General features: G+C 40.1%; 1 protein-coding gene across 3 annotated transcripts in view; it reads right to left on the reverse strand.

The window, feature by feature from the left end:
* Positions 1 to 14,149: 14,149 nt before the first annotated feature.
* HSPA12A (heat shock protein family A (Hsp70) member 12A) overlaps positions 14,150 to 25,670 on the reverse strand; it is an 84,010-nt gene continuing 72,489 nt past the window's right edge. For all 3 annotated transcript variants that reach the window (XM_074907814.1, XM_074907815.1, XM_074907816.1), the window contains exons 7-12: positions 25,405 to 25,576; positions 22,535 to 22,621; positions 21,870 to 21,974; positions 20,518 to 20,776; positions 18,732 to 18,835; positions 14,150 to 17,282 (exon numbers count right to left, since the gene is read on the reverse strand). In XM_074907814.1, the coding sequence (XP_074763915.1) occupies positions 16,648 to 17,282; positions 18,732 to 18,835; positions 20,518 to 20,776; positions 21,870 to 21,974; positions 22,535 to 22,621; positions 25,405 to 25,576 (1,362 nt within the window). In that variant the 3' untranslated portion in view covers positions 14,150 to 16,647. The remainder of the gene's footprint in view (positions 17,283 to 18,731; positions 18,836 to 20,517; positions 20,777 to 21,869; positions 21,975 to 22,534; positions 22,622 to 25,404; positions 25,577 to 25,670) is intronic.

The following is a 25,670-nucleotide window of genomic DNA, read 5'->3' on the forward strand; positions in this document are numbered from 1 at the left end:
AACAATAAAAGCTAGTCATGCATGAAACACTGGAGTCGGCAGCAGTCACTGCAGTTACAATACTAGTGATGTGTGTTGGGGGTTTTTTGCTGATCTGGGAGGCAGGAGTTAAGTCTGTGAACACCTCTCTATAGACAGAATTTTTAGAGCATCTTTAGGAGTGAATGAGGCAAAGCCTATGGAAAAATTCCCCAGATTTCAGCCTGTTTCAAAATAATTTCAGACAAGAGAAGGAAAGGGGACAGGTAACAGAATCTGAATAGTGGCTCCGGGGCAGTACCAGGTGAAAGCGGACCTGCTTGTGAGTAGGAGAACAGGATCAAGAAAGCTGATGTTCTTAACCAAACTGATGGCTATGCCCAGAACTATAATGAGATAAAGATGAAACAGAGATAGGAGGGTGAGTGTTTACAAAATGAGGACAGAAGTTTAATTTTAATTACCTGTGAGAGATTGTTTTGCCAATTATTAGGCCTAGCATAAAGGACACAGCCAGCATAAAGATGAACCAATAACCAAATTGTATTTGATACACAAGGGTCAGTTCATGGGTGAGCGCTGGGGGTACAAACAAGTCAGTCAGATTATACATAATCGACATCAATCCCACTGACCCCAACAACGACACCGCACGACCAGCAATGGGTGGGATAAATGGTGACATGCAGTCTGCCGTAGAAGGGACGGGAGACAACCGAGTCAACAAGCCAAACACATCAGACCAAGGAAGCCACACACTGAATCTCTACACAGCCCGCGTTTACAAAAGCCAGACCTGAGTGGAGCCCAGTCCCAGGGAGGCGGGAGGTCCTTCCCCAACAGGGAACTCTGCACAGGGCATCCCCCTCACAGACAGACACTGCCCCTCCTGCAATGGTCCCAGCTTTTATCCCCAAGTGGGACACCTGACCTTGGGTTACTCACTGCGGGACCCCTGGGGCTCCTTTACCCAATGGCTCTGTCTGCAAGGCCCCACCCTGGGGGGAAGCCTAAAGGGAAACTCACCCCCCTTTGGGAAGGGCTGTGGGAATCACCCAGATGTCAACCTTAATTGGGGGCTTGGGGTTGAAACCCCAGCATTTCAGAGATGGAACAGTGAACATGATGGAGAACTGATTTTGGTGTGTTAATGCTGAACCAAGCTTGTACCATATGATCTGAACTAATTTGAGAAAGCTCCATGGCTATTTTCAAACGTTAGTGAAGTTTCACTGAAATGCTTATAATCAGAACAATCACCAAAGTGTCCTGAAATCCCATATGCTGGCCCTCAGCCTTGAACAAAACTGCCCAATGGTGTGGTCAAAACAGGTAATGCAATGAGGTGGTTGCTCCTTTCCCTGCTTTTTGGTAAACACATTTTGCTGAAGCATGGGTAGTTCACAAATTCATTTCTGTCCCTACGTAATCCAGTCTCAGCTCCCTCAGCCTGCAGCTGGAGAAGTGGGCTGCTTCTCCTCTGCCAAGGGAGGAACCATCCTCACTGACAAATACCACAGAACTGCTGGGGCCTGGACACCTACCAACCCTTGGGACCTTTTCAAGCCAGCAGTTTCTTTTGAGGTTCCCCAGACTGGGGCACTCTGTTCTTTCTGCTTCTCTTTCCTCCCCCAGAATGTCTTGTCTGAAGGACATCAATATCCTAGCAAGGCTTTGGATCCTCCATGCAGTGGTGGAGGTTGAAATGAATTTATTCTGTGTTGGAGCACTACTCTTCTAATAAAGAAGAAGCAGCTGTTTAATCAATTCAGTGCATTCTGCCAGCTCACCACAGGGTGATGGGAGGGAGAAGATGCTGTAAAGAGTAGATAAAGAACCATCAGCACTGAAGATTGGCAACCTGTGGGCATGCTCAGAGCTGGAATAAGTTCTTGATGTGAAAGCCAGACTGTTCCTTGGTTTAAACCAGCTGAAGAGAATATCCCCCAGCAATATCAGTTTTAGTCAGAGATGTGCAGGCTTGCTTTTATGTTTATAAACCTTATAAATTGCACTTGTTCTTCTTGCCTAGATTAAAAGGTACTACCCAATTGTGCTGTCCCAGAAGCACAGCATGAACCAAATTTTGATCTGGAGAATCATTGTTTTCTGAGTCCCTGAAACCTTGCCCTAGGGAGGATAATAGAGAATAAATATGTGAATTAGTAAAGGAGACACCCCTTGTTGTGCTGTCATAGATATGTAGGGTATTAAAATGCTAAACCAGTTTCTTGTCCAACTTCTCTCAAGAGGGAAAACCAGATGGTTTTCGCCCTGAAGATATTACTTGTCTTCCCCTCATTACATTGCTCCTCGCCCCGTGCAGCTCCTCATGGCCGCAGGAAGCACACAGTGAAGTTTTCCTTGTGTGTTTTCTTCCCAGCCTACACTGTCCATGAGGGGTACAAGTTAACACCTATTTTGGCTCTAGTTTTTCCCATCTATGGTCAGCTTTATAGTGTGGAATAAGAGAGTAAGGCTTAATAAGTTCAAGGATGTGAATAAGTCCAGTTTTGTGTTGCTCCTGCAAAGCCTTTCTCAGCTCTCTGCAGCTGCACGGCTGCAGCTGTGCAGGAGGCAGAGGATCCAGCCGCAGGACTCTACACACTTTCACACTTTGTTCACGTTATCCAGCCCAAGGAGGAACGCACAGCCCCTCTCCAGGGAGATAAACACTTACGGGTTTACCCAGAGCACACGTAGCCATAGACATGGGATCTGACATCTGATGTCGGGTTTCCATGTTCCCCGCGTCCCTTTGACATCGCCTGCTTCTTTCTGCCTTGACAATTTGTCTCTTCTAGAATTTGGCTTCCTGATCTCAGTACCTCCTGCCAAGGAAACCTCAACAGGGTTATTAACTTCCTAACACTGCAGAAGAGTTTCTCCTTTGTCTTTTGTTCCTTTACCTTAGTATAAGCAGATTCTTGCCTACACAATTGTTTTGACAGTCATGATATTCTCTGCATTATCCTTTGCCATAGCCACTTCAGCAGCCCATGTAATTTTAACAAACACCTAACAGAATCAAGACATTACAGTTGACAATAGGATAATAAAAAATCTCCTTTTAATAATGAACTGGAGCTGCCGTCATCTTGTTTTAGCAGAGTAAAATCTCTCCCCCCCTCCCGAACACTTTACAAAGCTATTACATAAAATGCAATGTTAAATGAACAACAAATTACTTTCCCTTTAGCTAGCTTTTAATGCTAATGGTGCTATTTATTCCTGACCTTTTGAAATATTAGATTTTTTAAATGACAACATAAAAAGAATTCTTGTTTGAAAACGCAAGTGACTTTAAACCACATGTTATTACTTGTAAGTATAGCATGCACATGCATCATTCATTTCAGTGTCCCATTTATGGCTAATTGGTATATATTTCAGTTGACATACATTGTTCTGCTGCAAACGTGTCAAATTCCTTAACGATGTCGGTGACAAAAGCATAGTGCTTGAGATATATAAATTACGCTCTTTACCATATAATCATTCTTATCTATTGGGAATGCTATTTGTGACAAATCATGTTCAAAAATACACACTAAATTGATTATTTTTTTAAACTTTAATATCACACCATTCACGGCAAGTCTTTGATTGAATCTTTAAATGTAGAAATGTTTTGATTTTTATCTGCATCATTTTGCAGCTTTTGAAAAGCTCACTTTATTTATTAAAGGAAGAGTAGCACAGCTCAGATCTTAAAATGTATCTTTTGTTATCAGCATAAGAAAACAAATGGCCTATAATTGTGGATATGGAATGAGTAATTTTGTGAAAAATGCTTTGTGCTGTAGTTTAGGTTTTATAATTCCTGCCAGAAATTACTATTATTTTGTTGGTGGGCAGCATTGCAATCAGAATTTTAAATATGGGAGCAACTTGGGCCACGTACTTTCATTACATTTTAGATTGCCATGTGCAGTGCATTTCTCTCCTATATTGCAAATCATCTGAGAACAATAAAAAAAATTGAAGATTTCATGTGACTCTAATTATTACTGAGATATAGCCGTGCTCATTGTTGTCTTTAGACAATGCTGTCTATAGTCATTACTTTGCTCCATAAATCAGTAGGATAATGAGGTTCTATCTTTCAAGAAATACTCGAGCGTATCTTAATTTGGCATTGATGAATTTTCCTTCCAGAACCTCTTGAGGTTTTTTTAATCTAGTTTGTCATATTAGAGCTTTCATCACCTAGCCACAGCTGATAGTGTTATGTACGCATATTTATTTCCATACCTTTCTGGGATGTGTCTTGAGAGGTTGCAAATAGGAATTTTATAATGTTATGCCTGAAGGTTATTTTGTTCTTAATTTGAGCGTAAATCACAAGCTATTTTGCCACACCCTCATACTTCAGAAATATGTACTCCGTATGGTTGTATTGAACTCTGAGAAAACAAGGCTAAACTTAACATTTTGTTACTTATAAAAATTGTAAACAGTTTCTTTGACAAAAGAGATATTTACTTGAAAAAAATACCATCTTTTGCCAAATAAATTATATAATAAGTTCAGATACCCATTTTTTTCTTCTGCAAACCCTCTTAAATTTGAAGACAATGAATAGGTAACATTTATCAGTATTCTTAATCGGTCAAAACAGAAGTCTTCAGTAGGGAGCAGAGGAAGAAAGGAGAAGGTCGATGGGATGCTCCCACAGCCCTAAATGAAAAAATACTAACAGCAGCCTACATGCCACTTACTTCTAAATTGTGCCTGTATACAAGCAGAAACAAGAAGCAAAGTACTCTTTAAATTAGTCTAAATGTTGTATTCACTTACACAATAACGATTGGGTGGCTACTACACTTGCTAGCATACTGAAGACATGTATTATGTGACACCCAAAGACAAAAGTTGCATTCAAGTCCCTCTTTGTGCTATGGCCCTTGTAATTATTGTTGCAGTACATATCCTATGAAAAAATCTTACCTTTATTTGCATTACGTGGATAATTGCTTCACATCAAACCAATTAGGGAGGTGAAGGGGAAAAAAAGGGGATCTAAACCTCCAAAGCAATGAACTTTTTTGCATAATAATTCACATTATTCTAATTTTTGCATATAATTTAAGGTAAATAATTTAATCTCACTTGCTCTTATTAAAATTAACAGCAATGAACAATACTGGTGGCTTGGGTGCCTCAGTTTGGGGTGTGCAGTTTCAGAGTTTGAATTCCATTGGGAATGCTGATTATTCCCTTTGGAAAGTGAGGCCTTCCATCAGAGTGGTACCATTTCTTGCTCAGAAGAGGTTCTTCATGGAGGAGGAACATAACACCTTAATCACATATGCATGTCTTGTGTGAGATGATGGAAGAGCAGAAGCCATCCCCTCCACTGAACACTGTTTGCTGACCACAGCCTGAGTCAGGCTACAGAAACTTCCAAAGGAGCTGCTTAAAAATAAACCCAAACTCTTGCTTTAGAATGACAACCTTTTCCTTATTGTCCTTAACTCCTTACCCAATCACCAACCATCTCTCATTTGATGAGAGAATAAAAATCAACAGGAGTGTGAAAAAAGGTGCTCAACCACCTTCAGCCCTCACTGTCGGTTCCTCGGGAGAGGCTGTGGCTTGACCTCACATCTCTCTCATCTCCCCCTTGGCTTGCAGTTTGGAAACCAGTGCCATCTGATCATTTTATACCCCTGCAGAGGCACAGTAAATTCGGCAGGGAGTCAGAGAGGAGGATGTGTTTTCTCCCTCTGCACCCTCACTCTGCAATCATCTATCTCCAAACACGCAGCTCCCACAGAACGTGGGGAGGGACAGTTTGGGAAAGGAGGTTTCTCCATTAAAGAAAGACTGTAGATTCTCAAGCCTTTGCTTCAAAGGAGTCAAAATATCTTCGCTGGGTCATGAAAATCAGCCTCTCAGTTCTGAATTACTGAAGCTGAATTACAAACCCTCTCCTGGCGGCTATGACAGAAGGGACATTGAAGGGCAGATCATAGCAGGGATGAGCCCTTCCTTGCTGGGTCTGAAGGGACGGTGACACAGCAGTAGAAACAGGCATGTTTTTGTTGCAAAGGACGCTGGTAGGGGATTAAAAACTTCTTTTTAACCGAGGAAAATGTTAAAAGTGAAAAGTGACTGCACTAAAGAATAATTCTCCTTTTGACCCACAGAGAAAGAGGTGCCTAATGAAAATATATGATCACGGACAGTGTGAAGATAACTGTCTGATCAGATAATGGAATTGTTTTCAGTGATAAGAATGAATCCATTACTAATGCAAATAACGATAATAATTATAATTTGCAATACAGTAAAAATCACCTAGTCTACCTCCTCCTCTGACAGGAGACTGTATAATAAATTATAGGCTGAGAAAAAAAAAATCAAAGGGATAAAGGTTAAAAGATTAAAAAAAATTCTGAAACTTAAATGCTTAACAGGGAAGTCAAGACCTGAAAGCAGAAATTGGTGCTATTAAATCAAGCAATTGTGAAGAACGAGATATTATTGAATTGATTAACAAACCAGAAACCAAACGTTTCCACGTATCACTACCTCTTGTCACAGATTTCAATAATTTTGAAAGAACAAAAAATTAAGAGTTGGCGTATAACAAGAAAATTAATTATTTAAATGTAAGTGAATATGCTAATAGTACTCTGGGAAGATGAATATAACTTAACACACAAAAAGCCCCCACAAGAGTTCAATAAATTTGAGGAGTTTCACCAGTTGTTTTCTCTTTGCTTCAGTATCTGAAACATGTCCAGCTGTTCTGTCACTCCCAACCAGGACTGCATTTGCAGACCATGTGTATCTACAGGGCAGATCTTCTGGGGTTCTCTGGGCACATCAAGATGTTCATACTGATTCCATAATCATCTTTGTTCATGTGAGGGCTATTGGGTGTGGAGACACTGTGAAAAATGCTTCATTTCACCTTTGTGGAGGAGGAGACTAGAGCAGATGAAACAAATCTTGTATTACACAGTTTGCATCACAATGAGCTGTTTTATTGTTTACAGCAATTCTGCTTTCTCCATTGGTTAAGCAGAGAGGAAATAGTACTACATAAGGCTTACCATTCATCATTGGCACCGTACCAGTCAGATTTAGGTGATGGAGCATTAGGAACCTACCATGAGAACATGGGATTCTTCCACACCCATCAATACAGAGAAAAATAGCAATTAAAAAAACAAGTCCAAAGCACTGTCTTCCAACACTCTTCATGTAGATCCCTGTTTTCCAAAGCACAGTATGTCCTGTAAGAGCCACATGAGAAAAGCTGGGAATTCTGCTGACAGGGTGTGTGTAAGGGAGACTTAAAGACCAGAGGTGTGACACCTAGTCAAAAGTAGGGGTGACTACCAGATTAAATTAGTTTTTAACCTCAGAGTGGAGCCTGGTTTTCTGCAGTTGGAGTATTTTATTGAATTTTAAATTCACAGTTAGAAGCTCCGTGTATCCTGCCTAACCTTCCCCAGCAACTTGTTCAGGTGGTCAGAGATTTCTCACCCTCTTTGAAGTTTTTCACTGCAATTTTCATGTAGCTGGAAAGCTCAACACACTTCAGGTCAGTAAAGCAAAAGTAGTTTATCAGAACTTCCACGCTGCAGGATTTTAAGGAAAATGCTTTAACAACGCAAATTCTAAGAGCAAAACAAGTGCAAAACTCACAGTATGTTTCAGAACCATGATTTGAGGTTACCTCATTTATCAAAATGGATCGAGATTTATCAAAACCACACCCAGCTAATATAATATTACTAAAAAACTACTGTAACAAGCTCCTATGTTTTAAAGATGAACCTTCAGACTGCACATAAGAAGGCCTTTCTTCAATCAGCGTTTGCAAAAGTCAAAAATGGAACGTGCCTCAACTACTCACGTCACGTTTCATTGTTGCCGATGCTTCACCAGGGTTTTCTGTTTCGCAGTGGGATGTGCACAACACAAGTCCTCCACGTGTGTGCACACAGAACGACCTTGGCATCGGTTTCCAAATGTCCTTCCATCAACAAGATGTTTATCTGCAAGAAACCAGCATCTACTGTCTAATCCTCAAAGCCACCAACAGAGCCTTAAAAAAGATCACAGTTCTATAAAAAGTGATTGAAAGACCTGGAGTTTAATTAGAGAATTAGATTCAGGGCAAGCATGAAACTGCGCTTCAGCTACATAAACTCTTTAGATACAAAAGCTGTCAGAGCAGAAATGGGATGAAATGTTCCCACGTTCTCTAGGGGTAGGACAGCCACAGAGAGTCAGAGCTGATATTATGTAAAACTTGAGAAAGATGAGGGCAGTGAAACACAAATGCACTGCCCAGGCAGGCAGCACCACTGCAGAATCAAAAGGTTTAAAACCAAACGAATGTTGGGAGTAGCTTAGGCAGAGCTAATGCTGTTTTGAAGCAGGAAGGTGAGGTACAGTTGATGTCAGAGGTCCTTTCCAGCTACATGCACCTCCTGCATTGCTCTGGATCTGGAAATACTGGATGGGTCTGCACAGAGAGTGAAGAAAAAGGGAAAAAAATCTAAAGCCACAGTTAATACTATATACTACCTGACTCTGAAGGAGAAAAATGATAAATGCTTCTGTGGGATGTGATCAGTGTATTTTGGCATCAGACCTGTAGCATCTTTGATAAAGTGTGTGGCAGTTCTTGATATTCAGTCTCACATGTCTCACCCCTAAGACAAAACAAAATAACCACAAAATTAATTTAAATGTGTTTTGAAACACCCTCAGTCATGTTACCTGATTTTTCAAATGCTTTACACAATTATCAGACTTACGTGCTGACCTTGTTGCCCTGAGCTAACAAAACATCTATTCTCCTGCCCACTTGTCTACTATGTGACAAGGACTTTTTCATGGATAAGGCCACTAGCTGTGTGCTCCCAACACCCTGCAGAAACTGCTGCCATCTGGGACCTCTGCTTACATAAGGAACATAGGAGAAAATTATCCGAAGGAGGATGCTGTAATGTTGTTTGTGGAAAAACACACTTAAATACGGGAGCCCCTGCAGATGTCATGCAGGACCAGCATGTTTTCAGCTGGATTCAGCTCTGCTCACAGTTAACTTCCTTCTACTCCTCTCGCTTCAAGGAGTCGATAGTCATCTAGATAAAGTGTGTGTGTGTGTTGGTGGTGCAGGGGGAGTGGACTGAGAAAACAGATCCATTATGATTGTCACTAGATGAAAAGTAAAAGGTCTGTGAACAACGCATTAAACTGCAGTGCTTCGTCTGCAGCCTTGCTACGTGTTAGCAAATACGCAGTGATGGCACGTGTACCATATGCAGTGTACTTGTGTGGGGGAAGCATCAGGTCAGCGCTGAGCTTGCTCTTTGTGCTAGAGAGGAAGAGGATATGTTCAGTCTGGTGTCTGCTCTTATCAGCTGATGGCAGACGGAAGTTCCTACTAGAGGTGCAGAGTTTATTCCTGAGAGGGAAGGAAATACTCCTTGTTGTCCTTAGGAAAGAGTCACCTTTCTAACTCCTCAGATTACTGTGGTTTAGCAAACTCTGGCATTCACAGTCGTCAGTCTCACCGCTCCTTTCTACTTTGAAACCTTCCCTGATTTTCAGTTACTTCTGGAGCACACCAATGTCTCAGTCCTCCCACATCCAAATCCTGGTTACACACCTCTGAGCTGATTCCTTTGGTTTCCTTACACTCAATCCAGTACCACTCTCCTTTTACTTACTGACTCTGTTGCAGCACACAGCATTCCCAGAGTAAGCTTTTACTGTATTTTTCATTTCTCCATGTTCCTGTAAGCTCACCTGTGGACACTGAAAGAAGGATCATAGTGGTTGCCATCCACCAAGTTCTTAAAACAATTTTTTCCCATCACATGGTAACAAACACTATGTCTTAGTTTGATGGCTTCTACTCTGGGCACAAAGGCAGTGGGATATAGCATCTACTAAACCTTTCCCCATTATGACAGTCCCTGAAAAATGAGAAAATAGATACTACAAAATTATATCCAGCACCTACATAACTGTATGTGAAACAATGATACAGAATTTCTTGGTTTGCAGAAAAATGCTTGCAGTTGACTAACTTCATATACTGCACTTAGTCCTTTTGTATGTGAGGTATATGCTCAGCTGCTTTTGATATACCCCTTAGTGATGCTGAGGTCATCTCACTTTTTATCGATGAGCACATCCACCTGTTAAGTCACGTATGAAAACAGAATTGTCATGAAATCCTACATCACAAATACACCATGAACATCTTCACCTCCCCAGAGGCTACCCAGCACTCCAGACATTTGCTGTGATGCATTTTCAGGATGGCATAATGTCTTATGTTTTTGCTGCAAGAAATTGCATCTGAAGAACTGCACAGGCTGTAATGCAAACTTCTTCCTTTGTTTGAATACCCACTTTCAGATCTAATTCGAAGGAAAAAACCCACAAAATTCTGTACTACCAATACCTTGTTGTCATCTTACAGTAGTCCCACCATAAAAACGTTTGTGTGTGTTAGAACAAAGCAAGGGATGAATGAGAACTAATAAAACAGGATTTATTCCTAAAAAAAAGTAAGTACAAGCTTTCCAACATTAGTACCTAATGAGACTGGCAAATAACAGGCCTGAATCCCAGTTACACAAAGCATCTGCAGTTGTCACCAATTTATCCAAGCTGCATCTCTTGGAAACCAGGCAGCTCCTGCACTGAGTAAGGGGAGTCTGAATCCATTGTCCTTAAGACAGATGGCTGGGTGGTGTTTAATATAGCTGCTTAGGAAATGGAAAGGAGAGAATCTCTTTGGGGGAGTTGAACGCTGCTGACACGGAGGTTGTTTATTATGTCTACTAATACAAAAACATCATCCACAAACTTCCGTAAGGTTTTACGTGATCTTGGTAGAACACACACTTTATACAGGCTCCTTCCTATCAAGACAGGGATGTAACTTTAAATATAAACACACTCATATGAGAAAACCTAAAGGTTTACAAAAGTCCAGCAAAAGGACCAAATTCTGAATGCACATACGTGAAACTCCCCTGGAAACCAGAGCAATACGCTGGAACACTGAAAGCAAAATTTGGTTCTTAATGTGTCCCTGAAGACTGTAATTATATTTCCCATTGTACTAGTAACATTAATTGAATGTTTAGCTGAAATCAAGTTCATTACAAGTTAAATACAGTACCTAGCCTATTAGGATGGTGTTTATAATTATAGTCATAAAGCACTTGTAAAACATCTTCATTGCAGCAAATAGGTGGAAGTTGGGGTGTAGTGGCTGCTATGCATCTCGGTTCATTCTCTACACCTTTGCACCTGAGCAGCACTGTAGAGTAAGGTCACAGACACACCACTCAATCATCTCCACAGCTGGTGCCAACACTGCTGAATTTTAAAGGGTCATGACCCACAACAGTTAGCAGAAAAATATAATATTGCACAAACTGTTACACAAGGGTTTTTTTCAGTGCAGCCGGACCTTACAAAACATTCCTAGATCTAGAAACACACAATAAAGATGTACACTCTCATGCAAATATACCTGGTTATTGGCCATCTTACTGGCCTGATAATTTTATCAAGAAACCAATATTTGACAAGGCCTAAGAGACTATACAGTCCTCTTTGATATATCAATTTTTATATTTGGTTTCCTGTCTCTCTCAGAGCATCATGACAAAAAATATCTAATCTGCTTTTGGTATTGTCCAAAGTCTTTCTGTCTTAACTCCAACTGACACCCTACTCAGAGCTACACCAACTCTGGTGGAAGTTGAGTAATCACTAGCAGTGGACTTCTAGGGGCACTCTGTATGTGCCCAAGGTAGAAAGTACACAAGTGAACTAAGAATGCAGCAGCCTCTTGTCAAAGTGTTGTGTGTGCTGCACAGGGGTCTGCAAACCCTTGGCAAAGAGTCTTGGTGTCCACACATCTAAAGGGTTGAAGAAATCTCATAAGCAATACATACAGTTGGTGTCACTTCTGCTCAGTTACACATATGAAGGAGCATCCAAATGCAAGTTTAACCACTTGGCCTCTCACTTCCATAATAAAATAGGTTTCTTTTTATAGCCATTTTCATAAAAAGAGTAACAATGAAAAGAAAAAGTAGTTTTACGGTATTTTATTTGACATGATTGAAGACACACGAACACTCAAGATACAATCCAGACAAGTTGTGAACAGCTCCAAACATCAGTGAAATCTGAATTTATCTTGCACAGAGGTGAACAAGACCACAATGGTTGGTTTTATAATATAGTTTAAGACTATTTCAAGCAGGTGAGTACTGTGACATTATGCCCAACAACTTTTATACTATTCATCCGCTTAAGCCACTTCATATCATAAATATGCAGCTTATCTTGGCGATTAAATCTCTGCAATATATAATTAGCCTTCTCATAATAATGCATTAAAACTCCTGTATATAAATATTGGTATATTCATACCAAAGTAAACTGTCCTAACCATCACTGCACATTTATCATATTCTAGCACAATTAGTCATTCCATCACAATTCAATGCTAACTTTCAGCCTAGAGTTAAGTAACTTGGACCCAAACTTCCAAGTTGCTGCTTAGAGCAAAACTTCAGCCAAGACCTCTGCTTTCCCTAAGGCCTTGACTTTTCAACATTAAGTTGCACAATGTCATCTGAAACTCCTACCAAAAAAATGCTCTGCAGGAAATCTCCTGCAAAAGTATCAGAGATACTATTCTAAAATTATTAATTTTCTAATAAATTTCATATTAATTTTACAGCCTAACATCCTTTATCAAAATGGGCATCCACATGACACTTACATTGTAAAGTTGTTTAACTGGGTTAGAGACTACAGACCACAGCATAGTATTCTACTTACAATTCTAATTCCTTAATTCCTTAGAGACAAGCTAATTTCCCATTCTTAAAGAGGGCAACAAGGACAGCTGGGAGTTTGTTCAGTAGTTCAGTGCTCTGCAAAGATAAGCTTGATAGTGCTCTCATCAGACTGAATGAGGAAGTGCAAAAATATGCAAACCACATTTTACGTTATTACAGCAGCATAATTTCAGCAACAAAGCCCTGCTTGGATCCAGACGGGATTTTACAAGAGATGAATAAGAAAGGGCAGAGAATCATTACTGTGCAGGGAACTGTGCTTCAGGAGAGCTGCAGAAACTTCCTTAGCATTACCTGCAGACAGGCTGAAAACAGCACAAAAATCATGGGCCACCCGATCCTGTGGTTCAGCTCCTCTGCACAGGGGAGAGGGGGAGGTTGCAGCCATTTATTAGACTAGATTCTGGGTTAACTTAAGGCCACTGGAAATATTCTGTGCAGAATTTGACCAGTTCAGTTTAATATAAGATGTAAAGACACCAAAGCCTACTTTTCTTTAAGAATTTTGTCTTTTGGTAGGTGGTAGTGGTAGACAGAGACTGGGTCTTACCTGCAGCTACAATAAATCAGTGTTGCTTGGTTTTGGAAGGTAGTTTTGTGTTTAGTTTTTTGGTTGTTTGGGTGTTTGTTTGTTTTTTTTTTTTTTTTAAACTAGAGAAGTTCCTTAATAAAAGCCCAAAACATAGTGAAGAAGCTGTATATCCAGATCAAACAGTCTAATTTTTAACTTGGTTTTACAGGAGGATTCATCCATTATTATGATGAACTGCTGGAGATGGAATGGTCATCATCTGAAACAAAGAAATGAAAATCCCAGCAACATACTAGTGCATCTGTGTAATATGCTTAACTGGTATGACTTGCATTGCAGGAAGAATGCTGTATTCTCTGACACACCAACATTTCTTTCCTATTATTATAAGATCAGCCTTTTATATTTCATATCTTACCATCTTTAAAAGCCTATAATTACAGAAGCTGATTGAGAAACTATGTTATTTAAAATTAACAGCTGAATGAAATCAACAGAGGCAAAGAGCATTTTTATACAAGAAAATAGCACTGTAGAAAGAAAGAGTCTGTACAATATTTAAATATTGTATATACATAAAATTATATTGTTCATAACTCATCTTAAAGTTTCTCTTGTTTGTAAACCATGGAAAGCAACACACAAAAAAAATCCCAGTATTTAGCTTTTAAAGCATTTAGCAGGCAGCAGGAAACTGAATGCTAGCAAGCACACTTTGTAATTATAGAAAGTATCCAGGTGGATACTGTGACTAGCATTCTCTGCAGTCTTTTTTTTTTTGTCTTTTTTTTTTAAAGCTGAATACAGAACAGATTTCACATTCGACCAGGGAATTCTGCAGAAGACGCAGAAAACTCAATGGCAAAATGCAGTTCTGCAGCTCTTTACTGTGGCAAAACTCCAGGCTAAACACAGAAAGCTTAAGTGCAGGATTGGAACGTAAATTAGTGAAGTCATTGATAAAGCTTTCATTTCCCAAAAGTGTCAGTAATGGATTTAACTCATGTTCAACTTATTAGAAAGGATGGTTCAGTTTAACAATTAACCTTTCAAAGTTTCAAGAATGTAATGAATTCCAGCAGGTAATCAGGCAGCTCTATATAAATTCTCTTGACAGTGTCAACAGTTTAGGGTGATGCTACAGGTTAGCATCAGTCTGTCAAATTGGAGTAGGATTGGGATTTGAATCTGAAATTGTCAGTTCATGGCAGATACAGACTGTGGGTTTCAGAAGTTATCCACCAAAATTGTGCATTTTGCAAAATAAAAACTGTTCCAGTTGCAGGAGAAATTTCCCATGTGAATGTGCTTAAGGAAAAATTTCCAGAAAGTTATTACTTGGAAAAAAAGATGCTACCATGACCATCATTGTGCTTCACCTACATTGGAGTTGTCTCCTCATAGCTATGTAAGGAATGCTTTATTTAATGCTCTTGTAGTTTCATTCCCTTGGCTTCTGCCTTCCACTTTACTGGCCATTCAACTCAACTCAGAAATATATTTTACTCAGTTTAAATGTTTGCTACTCAAAATATATTACTGTACTTTTGATCTGGATGTTTTCTCTCTTTTAAATTGTTTAAATCTTCTTGGACAACCATCATCTAAATGTACTTCCACAACTTAACACAGGGTTTAACAAGAAAAGAAATAAAATCACTTAGAGAAGTGCTTGAATACCACATGAGTCAGAGGGACCTTGACAGGCTGGAGAAATGTGCAGACAGGAACCTCAAAAAGTTCAACGAAGGGAAGTGCAAAGTCCTGAACCTAGGGAGGAATAACCCCATGCACCAGTATATGCTGCAGGCCAACTGGCTGGGAAGTAGCTTGGCAGAAAAAAACCTTGGGGTCTTGGCAGACACAGAAGTTGAGCGTGAGCCAGCAATGTGCCCTTGCAACAAAGAATGCCAATAACCTCCTGGGCTGCATTAGGAAGAGTATTGCCAGCAGGTCAAGGAAAGTGATTATTTCCCTTTATTCATCCCTGGTGAGACCACATCTGGAGTGCCACATCCAGTTCTGTGCTTCTTGATACGAGAGACATGGGCATGATGATTAAGGGATTGGAATATCTATCATGTGAGGAGAGGCTGAGAGGGCTGAGACTTGTTTAGACTCAAGAAGGCTCAGGGGATGCTACAAATTGACAGAAAACAGTAAAGAAGATGGGGCCAGACTTCTCAGAGGTATCCAGTGAAGGAACAGGAGCCAATAGGCACAAATTGAAACTCAAGAAATTCCTTTTAAACATAAGAAAAAATTTTCTTTTGCAGTGAGGGTTGTCAAATACTGGAACAGGTTGCCCAGAGTGTAGGCATCTCCATCTTTGGAGACATTCAAAACTGGACAAAGCATCCTGCTCCAGCTGACACTGCTTAGAGCTGAGGTTGGACTAGACAGTCAATGGATGTCCCCTCCAACCTCAACTATTCTGTGATTCCATGATTTCAAATGGAGACTAATAAAAATAAGTTTAGAAGACCCAAAAGGGAAATAGCTTTGTCCTCAATAACTTTCCAAAGTATAATGAGCTATTTAATCCAACAGCTTGTTCTAAGAGCTTTGACAATAAAGGCCTTGTTTTCAAACTGGAGCAATCAATATTAGGCTCCTACCATATATATATATATATATATATATATATATATATATTCTAAATCTAATTTTAAGGATTTCTGAGGGTTTTCTTTTCAGTAGGATCTCAGAATTTAAGAAACTCAGTTCCTCAGTTCCCGTTTCTTAAGTCATTGATTTTCAGCACTTAAAATTTTGAAAGCACAGGGCAAAAATCAAAAAACCACTACAGACTACTAATTTGTTCCCATTGCCAGAGGATGGTGCTGTTTAGACAGATATCCCACACAGATGCATCCCCTACAGCAACCGCGTGGGTGAGTTTTTCTTGGAAGGAGGAGGAAGAGGAACAACAAGGCAAAGAGATTACTATTTTATATCTTTTTAACTAATCTTCAGGACCCAACAATAATCAGTATTTACTTAATAAAGGTAGACCTTTTAAGCATGCTTGAGTAACTTGGGAACTTTTACTACCTCTGGAACTTTTGCTCCCTAGACTTTTTAAAGGTCTTTCAAAATCCAGCCTTTGGTCGTCAAAGGCCACAAACATGACATACCCCACCTTACTAGCTGTTCTCATATAGCCTGCTGAAATTCAAGTTGATAACGTGATACATAAAAGTCAAAAAATGGAACAGTGGAAGATTAATCTCACAAACAGGCTGTGGTGGGGAAAATGAGCTGTTAGTAGTTTAAGAAATCAATACCAACTTTGACACTTTTAGAGGTGGCAACATCAATGGCCATGGCTTTGATTTCAGTGTCCCCAAACTGCATAAGTGTTTTGATCTCCCGCCGGTTTGGCACTGAAGCATCAGTTCCCGTGAGATCCAGGCGAAGGGTGCCACACTTTTTCACTCCAGATTCGGTGATGAAGCTAACATTATCTTGTTCTGAGCTATAGATATTGATTACTATTACTAACTGAGAAGGTTTGGCAGGTGTGTAACTGCGTGTCACAGTTTCTCCAAGGGCTACGGATTGGTCGGCTGAGATAAATTTGTCAAAGACATCAGTGCACCAGCGTGTGCCATCTTTGATTAGAAGCTTCTCTGGCGGATGCTTTCCTTCCACAAACCGGTTGAGCACACCCACACCATAGGTGAGAGGTGAACGCCGCACTTTGATGACAGCAGGGTCTAGACCAAAAAGAACAGCTCCCTTGAGGATAGTGAGCCCCACATCCTGAGGAATGATGACTCGACATCTCGAACCAAAAGCACTCTGGACAGCTTGTTGGAGTAAGGGGGATTCAGCGAAGCCACCCACCAGGAACAGAAACTTGACATTGGTCACTTCTGGCTTATCAAACACATCACCTAAACAGAAACAGAGCCCGTTCAATGGGGAGAAATACACTGTGACAAGGCAATGCAAGTGAAACTCCTAATGTCTGAGTGCACTGAACATCCCATGCACAAGATCTGAAAATGCCACATCTATGCCCACACTGCCACTCCCAGCACACGGTAGTTCCACTTCTGCAGTCTCTTCTATACTCTATTTCACTGTGAATGGAAACTTACCTCAAAGCATACAATATTTCTGAAGTGGCATTTAAAACAGATTTTTTTATTTAGCTTCTTCCACTAAAGGGAGACATGGAGTTCTTGCAAAGATATCCCGCCAGTCACATGGCTAGCAGGGAAACAGACATCTTGCCACTTCAGGTATCAGTGAGATATTCCTAAACCTAACCAGTTAAATCTGCATGCCCTTCACTGCATTCCAGATAAGTCACTGCATCTTAAATTCACTTATTACTTCTGACCTTAACAATTTAGCCACGATATGTACCACCTGTAAACTAATACGTCCTTACATTTCTACAGATGTTCTTTCTTAGTTTAAGCCCACATCCCCTACTTTGAAGAGTATCATACAGTTCAGTTGTAGGCTCATCCTTAGTTCAAATAACTGAGGCGGCACGATTGAGCTATCTGTCACAATATCGTCATTCTAGGTCTCTCCCTCTCTGCTCACATATAAGCTGTTCTGTACTAGTTGTCTTCCTAAGTTGTGACCTCTGAAATTTACTTAGTAATCACTCACATATAGCGAGCAAAGCTGGATATTCCATTCCAAATACAATTCAATTAGTGCTTTGTAATGTGTAGAACAGCTATACTTTGCTCAGTACATGTATTATACTCGATACAAATCCAATCTTCCACCAGCAAAACTTCAAATAATAGATTTCCCAATAAGCCTATGTCACTTCCCATTACTAGACAAATAAATTCAGTGCTGCTTAAGTCATGCCTGGAAGTACTTTTATCATGATGCATTATTTGTGTTTTAGAGATGTCAGTGATTTGGACAGTCATGAACAAATGTGACCTTCCACTGAGGAGAAATGAACTAGAAGTCTTAATAGCAGGAATAATCAGAAACTAGTTACATCTCTGGCATTATGTAGTTGCTGCCTGAAACAGGAAACAGAACAGCAGGATCTGGGTTAGTCAGTGCATTTCAGCCTTCTGAATGCTTGTAGCCCTGGGAGTACAGAATAATCGAAGCTTAGGCAGTAACAGGACTAAATCACACTCAGTGTATACTAGTGTATTAGAACTAGGTAGAAATACGTTAAAGGTGATTTCCCTTACTACTTTGTAGAGAACTACAAGTTTCAGAACTAAATTCCTTGCCCACATTCGGTGTGTACTAGGGAGGTAGTTTGACTTGAATTCCAGTTACTGGTTTGAAACAGGTAAGCAAGGTTTCAGTTTCAGCTCAGCCAGAAAGTGGATTTACACACAGATACATACTAAGGTGCTGAACGATCTGGTCAATTGTAGGCTTGAAAAGAGCATTCATTGCATCCGGGCTCATCCTCAGCATTCCCTGGGAGGACCACTTCACAAAATCCACACTGTAAAAGAAGTTGGAAAGGGCATTAAAATATTACAGCTGAGCTGTAAGAAATAGCTGAGCGCACACAAGACACGCTAAATAAATGAGTGAGTTTAGAGAATCCATATGAATTTGACTTAGAAAAAAGTGCCTCACCTCAACCTAGCCCCATACCAACTACAACAATGTAAAATTTCAAGGAAGAATTGTTATTTTTGCTTGTCTAATTGTTGTTTTCTTTGCCCGACTGCCTTCTGTAGCATTACCAATGCTCAGCTGCTTCCTGAAACAGCTGGCAGCTAATGCAGTGCTCGCTCATCTGAAACAATACTGATTCATCCCCAGAAGGGCAACATTTAGATTATAGCAGTAGCAGGCCAAAGCCACAGGAAACACACAAGGAAAACAGGCAAGTATGGGAAGCCTCAGGAGGCAGAAGAAGCGAAGCATTTTTAATGAGGCATAACATTTGTTAAGTGAATACAGGCATTACGTTATTCCATCACGGATAGAAATCCACATAACTCAGTAATCTCCTTTTCATTCATGCACATTATATGTCACCTTTATATTTTTTTTACCAAGTTATCCAATTAATTTAATTTTATTTGAAGGGAACATTTAGCATTCCCTCTAAGATTCACCATTAAGGCTATTAATAAGAAGGAGATCGTCTGAGGGAGAATATTTCCAGAAATTTTCAATGATTTCAGAACCTCAGTCTCATATAGGAAGTGCCTCTGAGCTGGATCCCAAGTCATTTAGGCTTAAAGTACATTTACCAATAACTTTAGGAAGACATGCAGGAGTTTCAGCCTGCATGCAACATTCATCATTCCCTGGATTTAAAAAAGGCAGAAAGAAGCCAAGGCACAGGTACTAAATATCATGTCTTCTGCTCTCAGGTCCAAAGCATCCTGCCCCAGATTCACAGGCTCTCTTGTTCATTCTCTTTTATGTCATTATTCACCAGGTCTCCTGTAGTATACAATTCCAAAAGATGCAAAATGCCCACTTCTACTTTCTCCTCACTTCCTTTTCTATAGCAGCCCATTATCTTTTCATTTAGGATGCCTTCTTGATACTGAAAATCATGAAGTCTCTGGAGGGGATTATGCCTCCCCACCTACCAAGCAAATTATCTTACTGGTAAAATACTAGAAGAAAAGAAAGCATGTCATCACTTCCAAAGAATGCTTTCCCCTTGCAAAGCTCTATGCAGTTGTATATTTTTTCACAAGTGATCTGGGATTGTTAATAGCTTTCCTCAGGTCATGAATATATTTACACATCTCACTCAAGATCTTGGATTTGTTTGAGGGCCCAGGCCTCTCAGAATTAAGATTCTGGTAACTAAATTCTAGACATCAAATTCTGTATTTGTTCTCATATTCCTAACTAATACATAAGGGACTCAGAATATATGATCCAAATTCAGGAAAGTGATGCAGTGGTGACCTAACAAAAGTCATGGAAAGCAATACCAGAAGAGTGCAAGTCTTGTACAGAAAAGCTTTTGCAAGAGATTGACCAGAACTTTTCATTCTGGAAGCTGCACTTCAGGTGATCCCGTTTTCTCATCCTTATATTGCATTTTCACATTATTACCTTTCAGTCTACATGTAATTAGGATATTTTAATGTTTTGTCTTTGCTACCAGTAGTTAATTCTGCATCCATTTGGGTTCAATCGTCTACTCACTTGCTTTTCCTCAAGGCATGTTCTACACTGTGACCTCGAAACTTCTTGTAATAGTCAATGAAGGAGAAAGGCAGAGTGATGTTTAGTGGATTGGTCCTGTCTGGAGCTGCTGCTCGTTTACGGGACTCAAATGCTATCATCAGATCTACCCAGGCAGCAGGACGCTTGATTTTAAATTGCTCAATAAAATCTTCTCCAAATATTTTACACAGGAGCTTTTCAAATTCATAGTCCACACCTAGAGAACCATATGGCCCACCTGTATTACAAACAAAACACAGCTTTAATATTCTGAACTGCTTATTAGATTCCAAGTTGACCAAATACACATCAGATCAACACTACTAGGACCGTCATGGGCGGTCTACAAAATGAAGTATCTTTCCTAAAGGCAGCAGTTGGTCTAATACAGAACATAATCTTACCTTTGTCTCACTTTTACTCCTATACCATCATAGCCACTGTATCACTACCACTATAAAACAGAAACATTTTTAGTAGAAGCAGAGGAAACTGCCTCCCTATCCACACATGGCAAGGTGTGGTTTGGACTCATATTTAAGAGTAAACAGACTTGATGTGCACTGTCCCATTTGCTCTTATTAGGTTGTTTCCTGAGATAGTCTTACAGCCACCAAGACTGAGAAGGCTCACTGATGAATCATAGAGGTGAAGATTAGCTTGGTATAGAGACTCAGCAACAAATAACAAGCTTCTCATGTGCTTAACAGCTTAGCCACAGGACAAAGTCAAAGGGGATCCAGAGTTCAGGAAGGGAATACCATTCAAGGAATTGCACTTTATATCTTTGTTGGGGACCAACCATTGCCCATTCTTCCCAGGGGACAGCAGACCCTCCTTGTTACACTGCCTGTGAAATTACGGGAATATATGATTCCCCTTAAATCTAGGGAAACTTCTGTTCTGGCAATAGTCACCTTACAAGGATCTTGTTGTGACACTCAACTATTCATATCTCCACAATACATCTCTGAATACTTAAACAGAGAAGCAATACACAGGTGACTTCTCACAGGACAGGAAGATGACGAGTCCATTAGCAGAAGTCAGACCAGGACCATGGCAGAAGGTCATGGCCTGAATGGAAGTGAATAACACAAGAGATGACAGTTTCTTACTCTCCCAGTGTCAGGACTACCATCCAAAAGCATCAGAAGCATGAAGTGACTTACACGTCTGATGACTAGCAGCTAGGTTATACTAATTTTGAGTGTTGGTCTTATTTCAGGAAGAACTGTTAGTGAAATGTAGCAAATAATAAAGGAATACATTTCCTTCACGGACAAGTCAAAACATTACATAAACAAAGCAAGCGGTGGAAGTGACGGTACCTGTTGCCTTGTATAGCTCTTTAAGATGTCCTTCAGGGAGTCTGATCTGATGGACAGTCATATCCACTGTGCCTCCTCCACTGTCAACAACGATGTAACGGTCACCTAGTTTGCCAAAGGAATGGTATTTACATTAGTGTTATCCCAACAGCATACTGCAATGAAAGCTTCTCAGGGGCATTATCACCATGAGAGATAGTGACCGACAGAAAGTCATGAACATCTGCACTGAAGGCTTGATCTTTATTAGTAATTATAACACAATGATTGATAACAAATATTAAATTCAGTTGTTAAAAGCTATTGATTTAGCACAGGTGAAAAGATCAGTGGAACTGCTCATGCTGCTAGTGTACGTTCTAGTGGGCTACCAAATTAATACTATGGCATATTTACAAAGCCTATTCCGAGGAAAATATTCTGGATGCATTTTAAAACCTGGACTCCTTTATACCATCTCCTTAACAAACCATATTTTGCTAGAGCATACAGAATTGCAGTTCAGCCTTAGTAACTGAGAGCAGCACATGAACTTGTATTTTTTTCTTTTCCTATTTATAATCACTGTGGGAACAGTGCAGTGCACAGCACATTTGTAGGAAACAAAATGTTTGCCTCCAATATAAAATCAGTAAGAGCAAAGTTCATTCAAGAAAGGACACTACCTTCCTCCAGTTCAGACCAGATCTCTCCTATGACATTTTCCACCAGAAAGGTACGACTCTGTCGATTCCGACGGACGTGTTCCTTAGCTAGTCATTGACAGAGAAAAAATTACTGAGTATAAGAAAACATGAAGAAGTTGATTATTATAAGCTGCAGGAAAGAAGTGCAAGCAGGCTGACAGATCCTTATGTATCACTTCTTAACAAAACAAACAAAAATTATTGCATTAGAATCAGGAACATTATAACGCTGTTCCTAGAAAGAAGGAGAAATGTTTTTCAGCCCCACTGATCTTCCTTGATACTAAATGGATTAAAACCAATAGCCTAATGTGAAAGCTATAAACAGGACATTTTTTTTTTTTTATTTTTTTTTTATTTTTTTTAATATTCTGGTTTTTAAAGCGCTGCCTGGGCCCTGGTGGTCTCACAGTCAGCTGTGCTCGCCACAGCCTGTGCCACCAGGCGGCAGCCCCAGGCCGCTGCCACACCAACCCGCGCCGCCTGGGGCCGGGGAGACGATCTCCACATTTCCAAAAGCCACTGCTGATTTGGGGTGTTCAGGCATCAGGATGTCAGTCTGTCTCAAAACAAGCTGCCAAAAGCACTGCTTCTCAGGTTTGTAACTTCTTAAGGCCACAGTGCTCATCAAGTTTGACCCTCATAATATTTTAAATATACACCAATTAAAAATTAAGCATAATCTAGCACTACCATTATAATAAACAGTTAACTTACAAGACTTAATTGCTACTTAGACATTTAAAAGATGCAGAACAGTCTGTGAAGAGAAAGCAGAGCAGTGATAGCCTTTGCTATTACGTTTCTAAATCAACCTCTACAACTGAATGATCAAAAAAAAAAATTCCCCAGGTAACCTTCACTCACGTTCAAAGGCACTTCAATAAAACACTACAGAAGAAGAGAGGCACCCTGTCATGCACAAAAATATCATTCAGAAAATATCAGCATGCAAATCACTGAATGTGTTTTGCTTCTTGTTTCTATAGTGCCTATCATCAGAAAAAGACCAGCAGCTCCACTTGCACCCGTGTCCTCCCCATAAAGACCCTGCGATGCAGACAAGCCGCATTAGCCTCGCTGCACCGACTTCGCAGCACACAGCGAGAGATTAAACGACAAAGCATTCAGTGACAGAACGAGCACTAGGTCCAAGCAAGGGCCTGACACAGAGCCCACAGAACTCAATGGGAGTTCTTTCATTCACTCCTGTGGGCTAGAAGTGAACACAAGAGCCAGTCTTTAACTACGACTGAAGTAAGCTTATCCTGGCTACTATGAACAGTAAAATTTTTGTTTTGACTTCACAGCAATAATGTGGTCCTTGGAGTGCTTCTCTCTGTTTATATTTAAAGGGCTTTTCTCCTTAATCTGTTCTCAGCTTGTCTTGGGTGCCTGCCATGCCTTTATGAAATTTTAATTCTAACCCCAAATTAATTCACTCCAAACTTTGTTTTCATTAATTTTGACATGAAGCCTTTCTCAACTCAAATAGCTTTTACCATACAAAGTCAAGAAGGAGAATGGTACCCTCCATCCCAGAAAATGCCCATTAGCAGAAATCCATGATCTGCCAGATTCTGTCCAGCTTCAAAACCTTCACCAGAGAAACTCTTTTCTTTTATTATTTTCCCAGAGGCAAATCCCTGTGCAGCCTTAAAGTGAGTTCATGTAAAATCACATGGAACTGGAAAGGTTTAGGACACGAGCAAGGGGACAGGAGGCGAGGGGCCCCTGAAGGGACTGTGTCCTGTAAAGGGATTGTGTCCTGTGCTCTGTGTGGGCCTCCATAACACTGAACACATCTGACAAGTGCTGGCTAGAGATATGGATTTGAGAGAATGATGTAGTGACTCTGCCTAACTAAAAAAAAATACCCTCCGGTAAGTACAGAAATAGCTTTACTAGCTTATTCTTATTTGCCTGTACCGTTTTGACCTAGTAAATGTGATAAAATAAAAATTCTGCTGAAAAATTCCTTCTGTGATGGATTGACACACTACTACCAATATCAGTGCAACTGTTATGATTCAGACAGATGGGAAATCTGTACATTATGCAGCAATCGCAGCTTAGGGCTGCTTCATTTTCCTTTTTTTTTTCTTCTCCTATTTTCCTCTCCTATTTTCTCAGGTAGGATACCAAGCTCAAAAATCTTTGGTGATGAAGGATCTTTTGCCAAGTGACTTACACTGTGGTCCAATCTCTGTCCCTCATTGTAAGTCACTCTTCAAATTATATTAGCAACAGATCCCAGGTCAATATATCAGAAGTGCTGTATCTAGTTGCTCTTCTATGAGCAGATAAATTAATTCCTATACTCCAATATGGTGTGTTCACTTGAGTGCTGAAAGTAATTAACGATATTTCATAAAGATTATATCAAAAAGCATCTGCCAAAATTCTGGAACATCTCAGACTAAAAGTCTCCTTCAAGATCCAGTTATTTAACACTGCTTCAGTAATGCAGCTAATCAAATATGCAATTCTTTCCAACAAGCTGAATTTTTAAAAAAGATCCAACATGAAGTATTGCTTTTAATTAAGGCAGAAAAATATTGTTGTGAAAATCCTAAAAGACTCCCACAACATCCCAATGAAGGCAAGGCAGTGAAGCTACCTGCATGCTAAAATTCAAGTGTGTGCAAACACGTCTACTTGGATCAATGCCTAAACTAGTCTAAGTACAGTAAACAGTGAAACAGTTTATAAAAGCAAACTGATGCTAGTCAATTCAAGATTGATGGAAACTGATGCTAACATTTCAATGAGAAACGGTGAGAAAACAGCCCTCACGGACAAAGCAAACTTATGCATGAGAATCTAAAGAAGTGAGTTAATAGAAGTACCCTGTGTAAATCCAGTTCCAATAGTGTCACTTGGACTATAACCATTGACAGGCGCCCTACTACTCAGGTCTATCATCTGGTGCAGGCGGAGCTTTCGGCAGTAGATGGAGGCAGCCTCGGGTTCCAGGGCAATGATCAGCTGCTCGGGATTTTCGGGAGATGCCATTCCTGCCTGCGAGAGAGAATTGATCAGAGAAGTGGGGTGGGAAATACTGCAACCTAGCAGGCCCTTTTCAGCAAGTGAACAAGCCTTCCCCCAGCTCAAG

This window comes from Athene noctua, chromosome 5 (genome assembly GCF_965140245.1).
Source record: "Athene noctua chromosome 5, bAthNoc1.hap1.1, whole genome shotgun sequence".
NCBI lineage: Eukaryota > Metazoa > Chordata > Aves > Strigiformes > Strigidae > Athene > Athene noctua.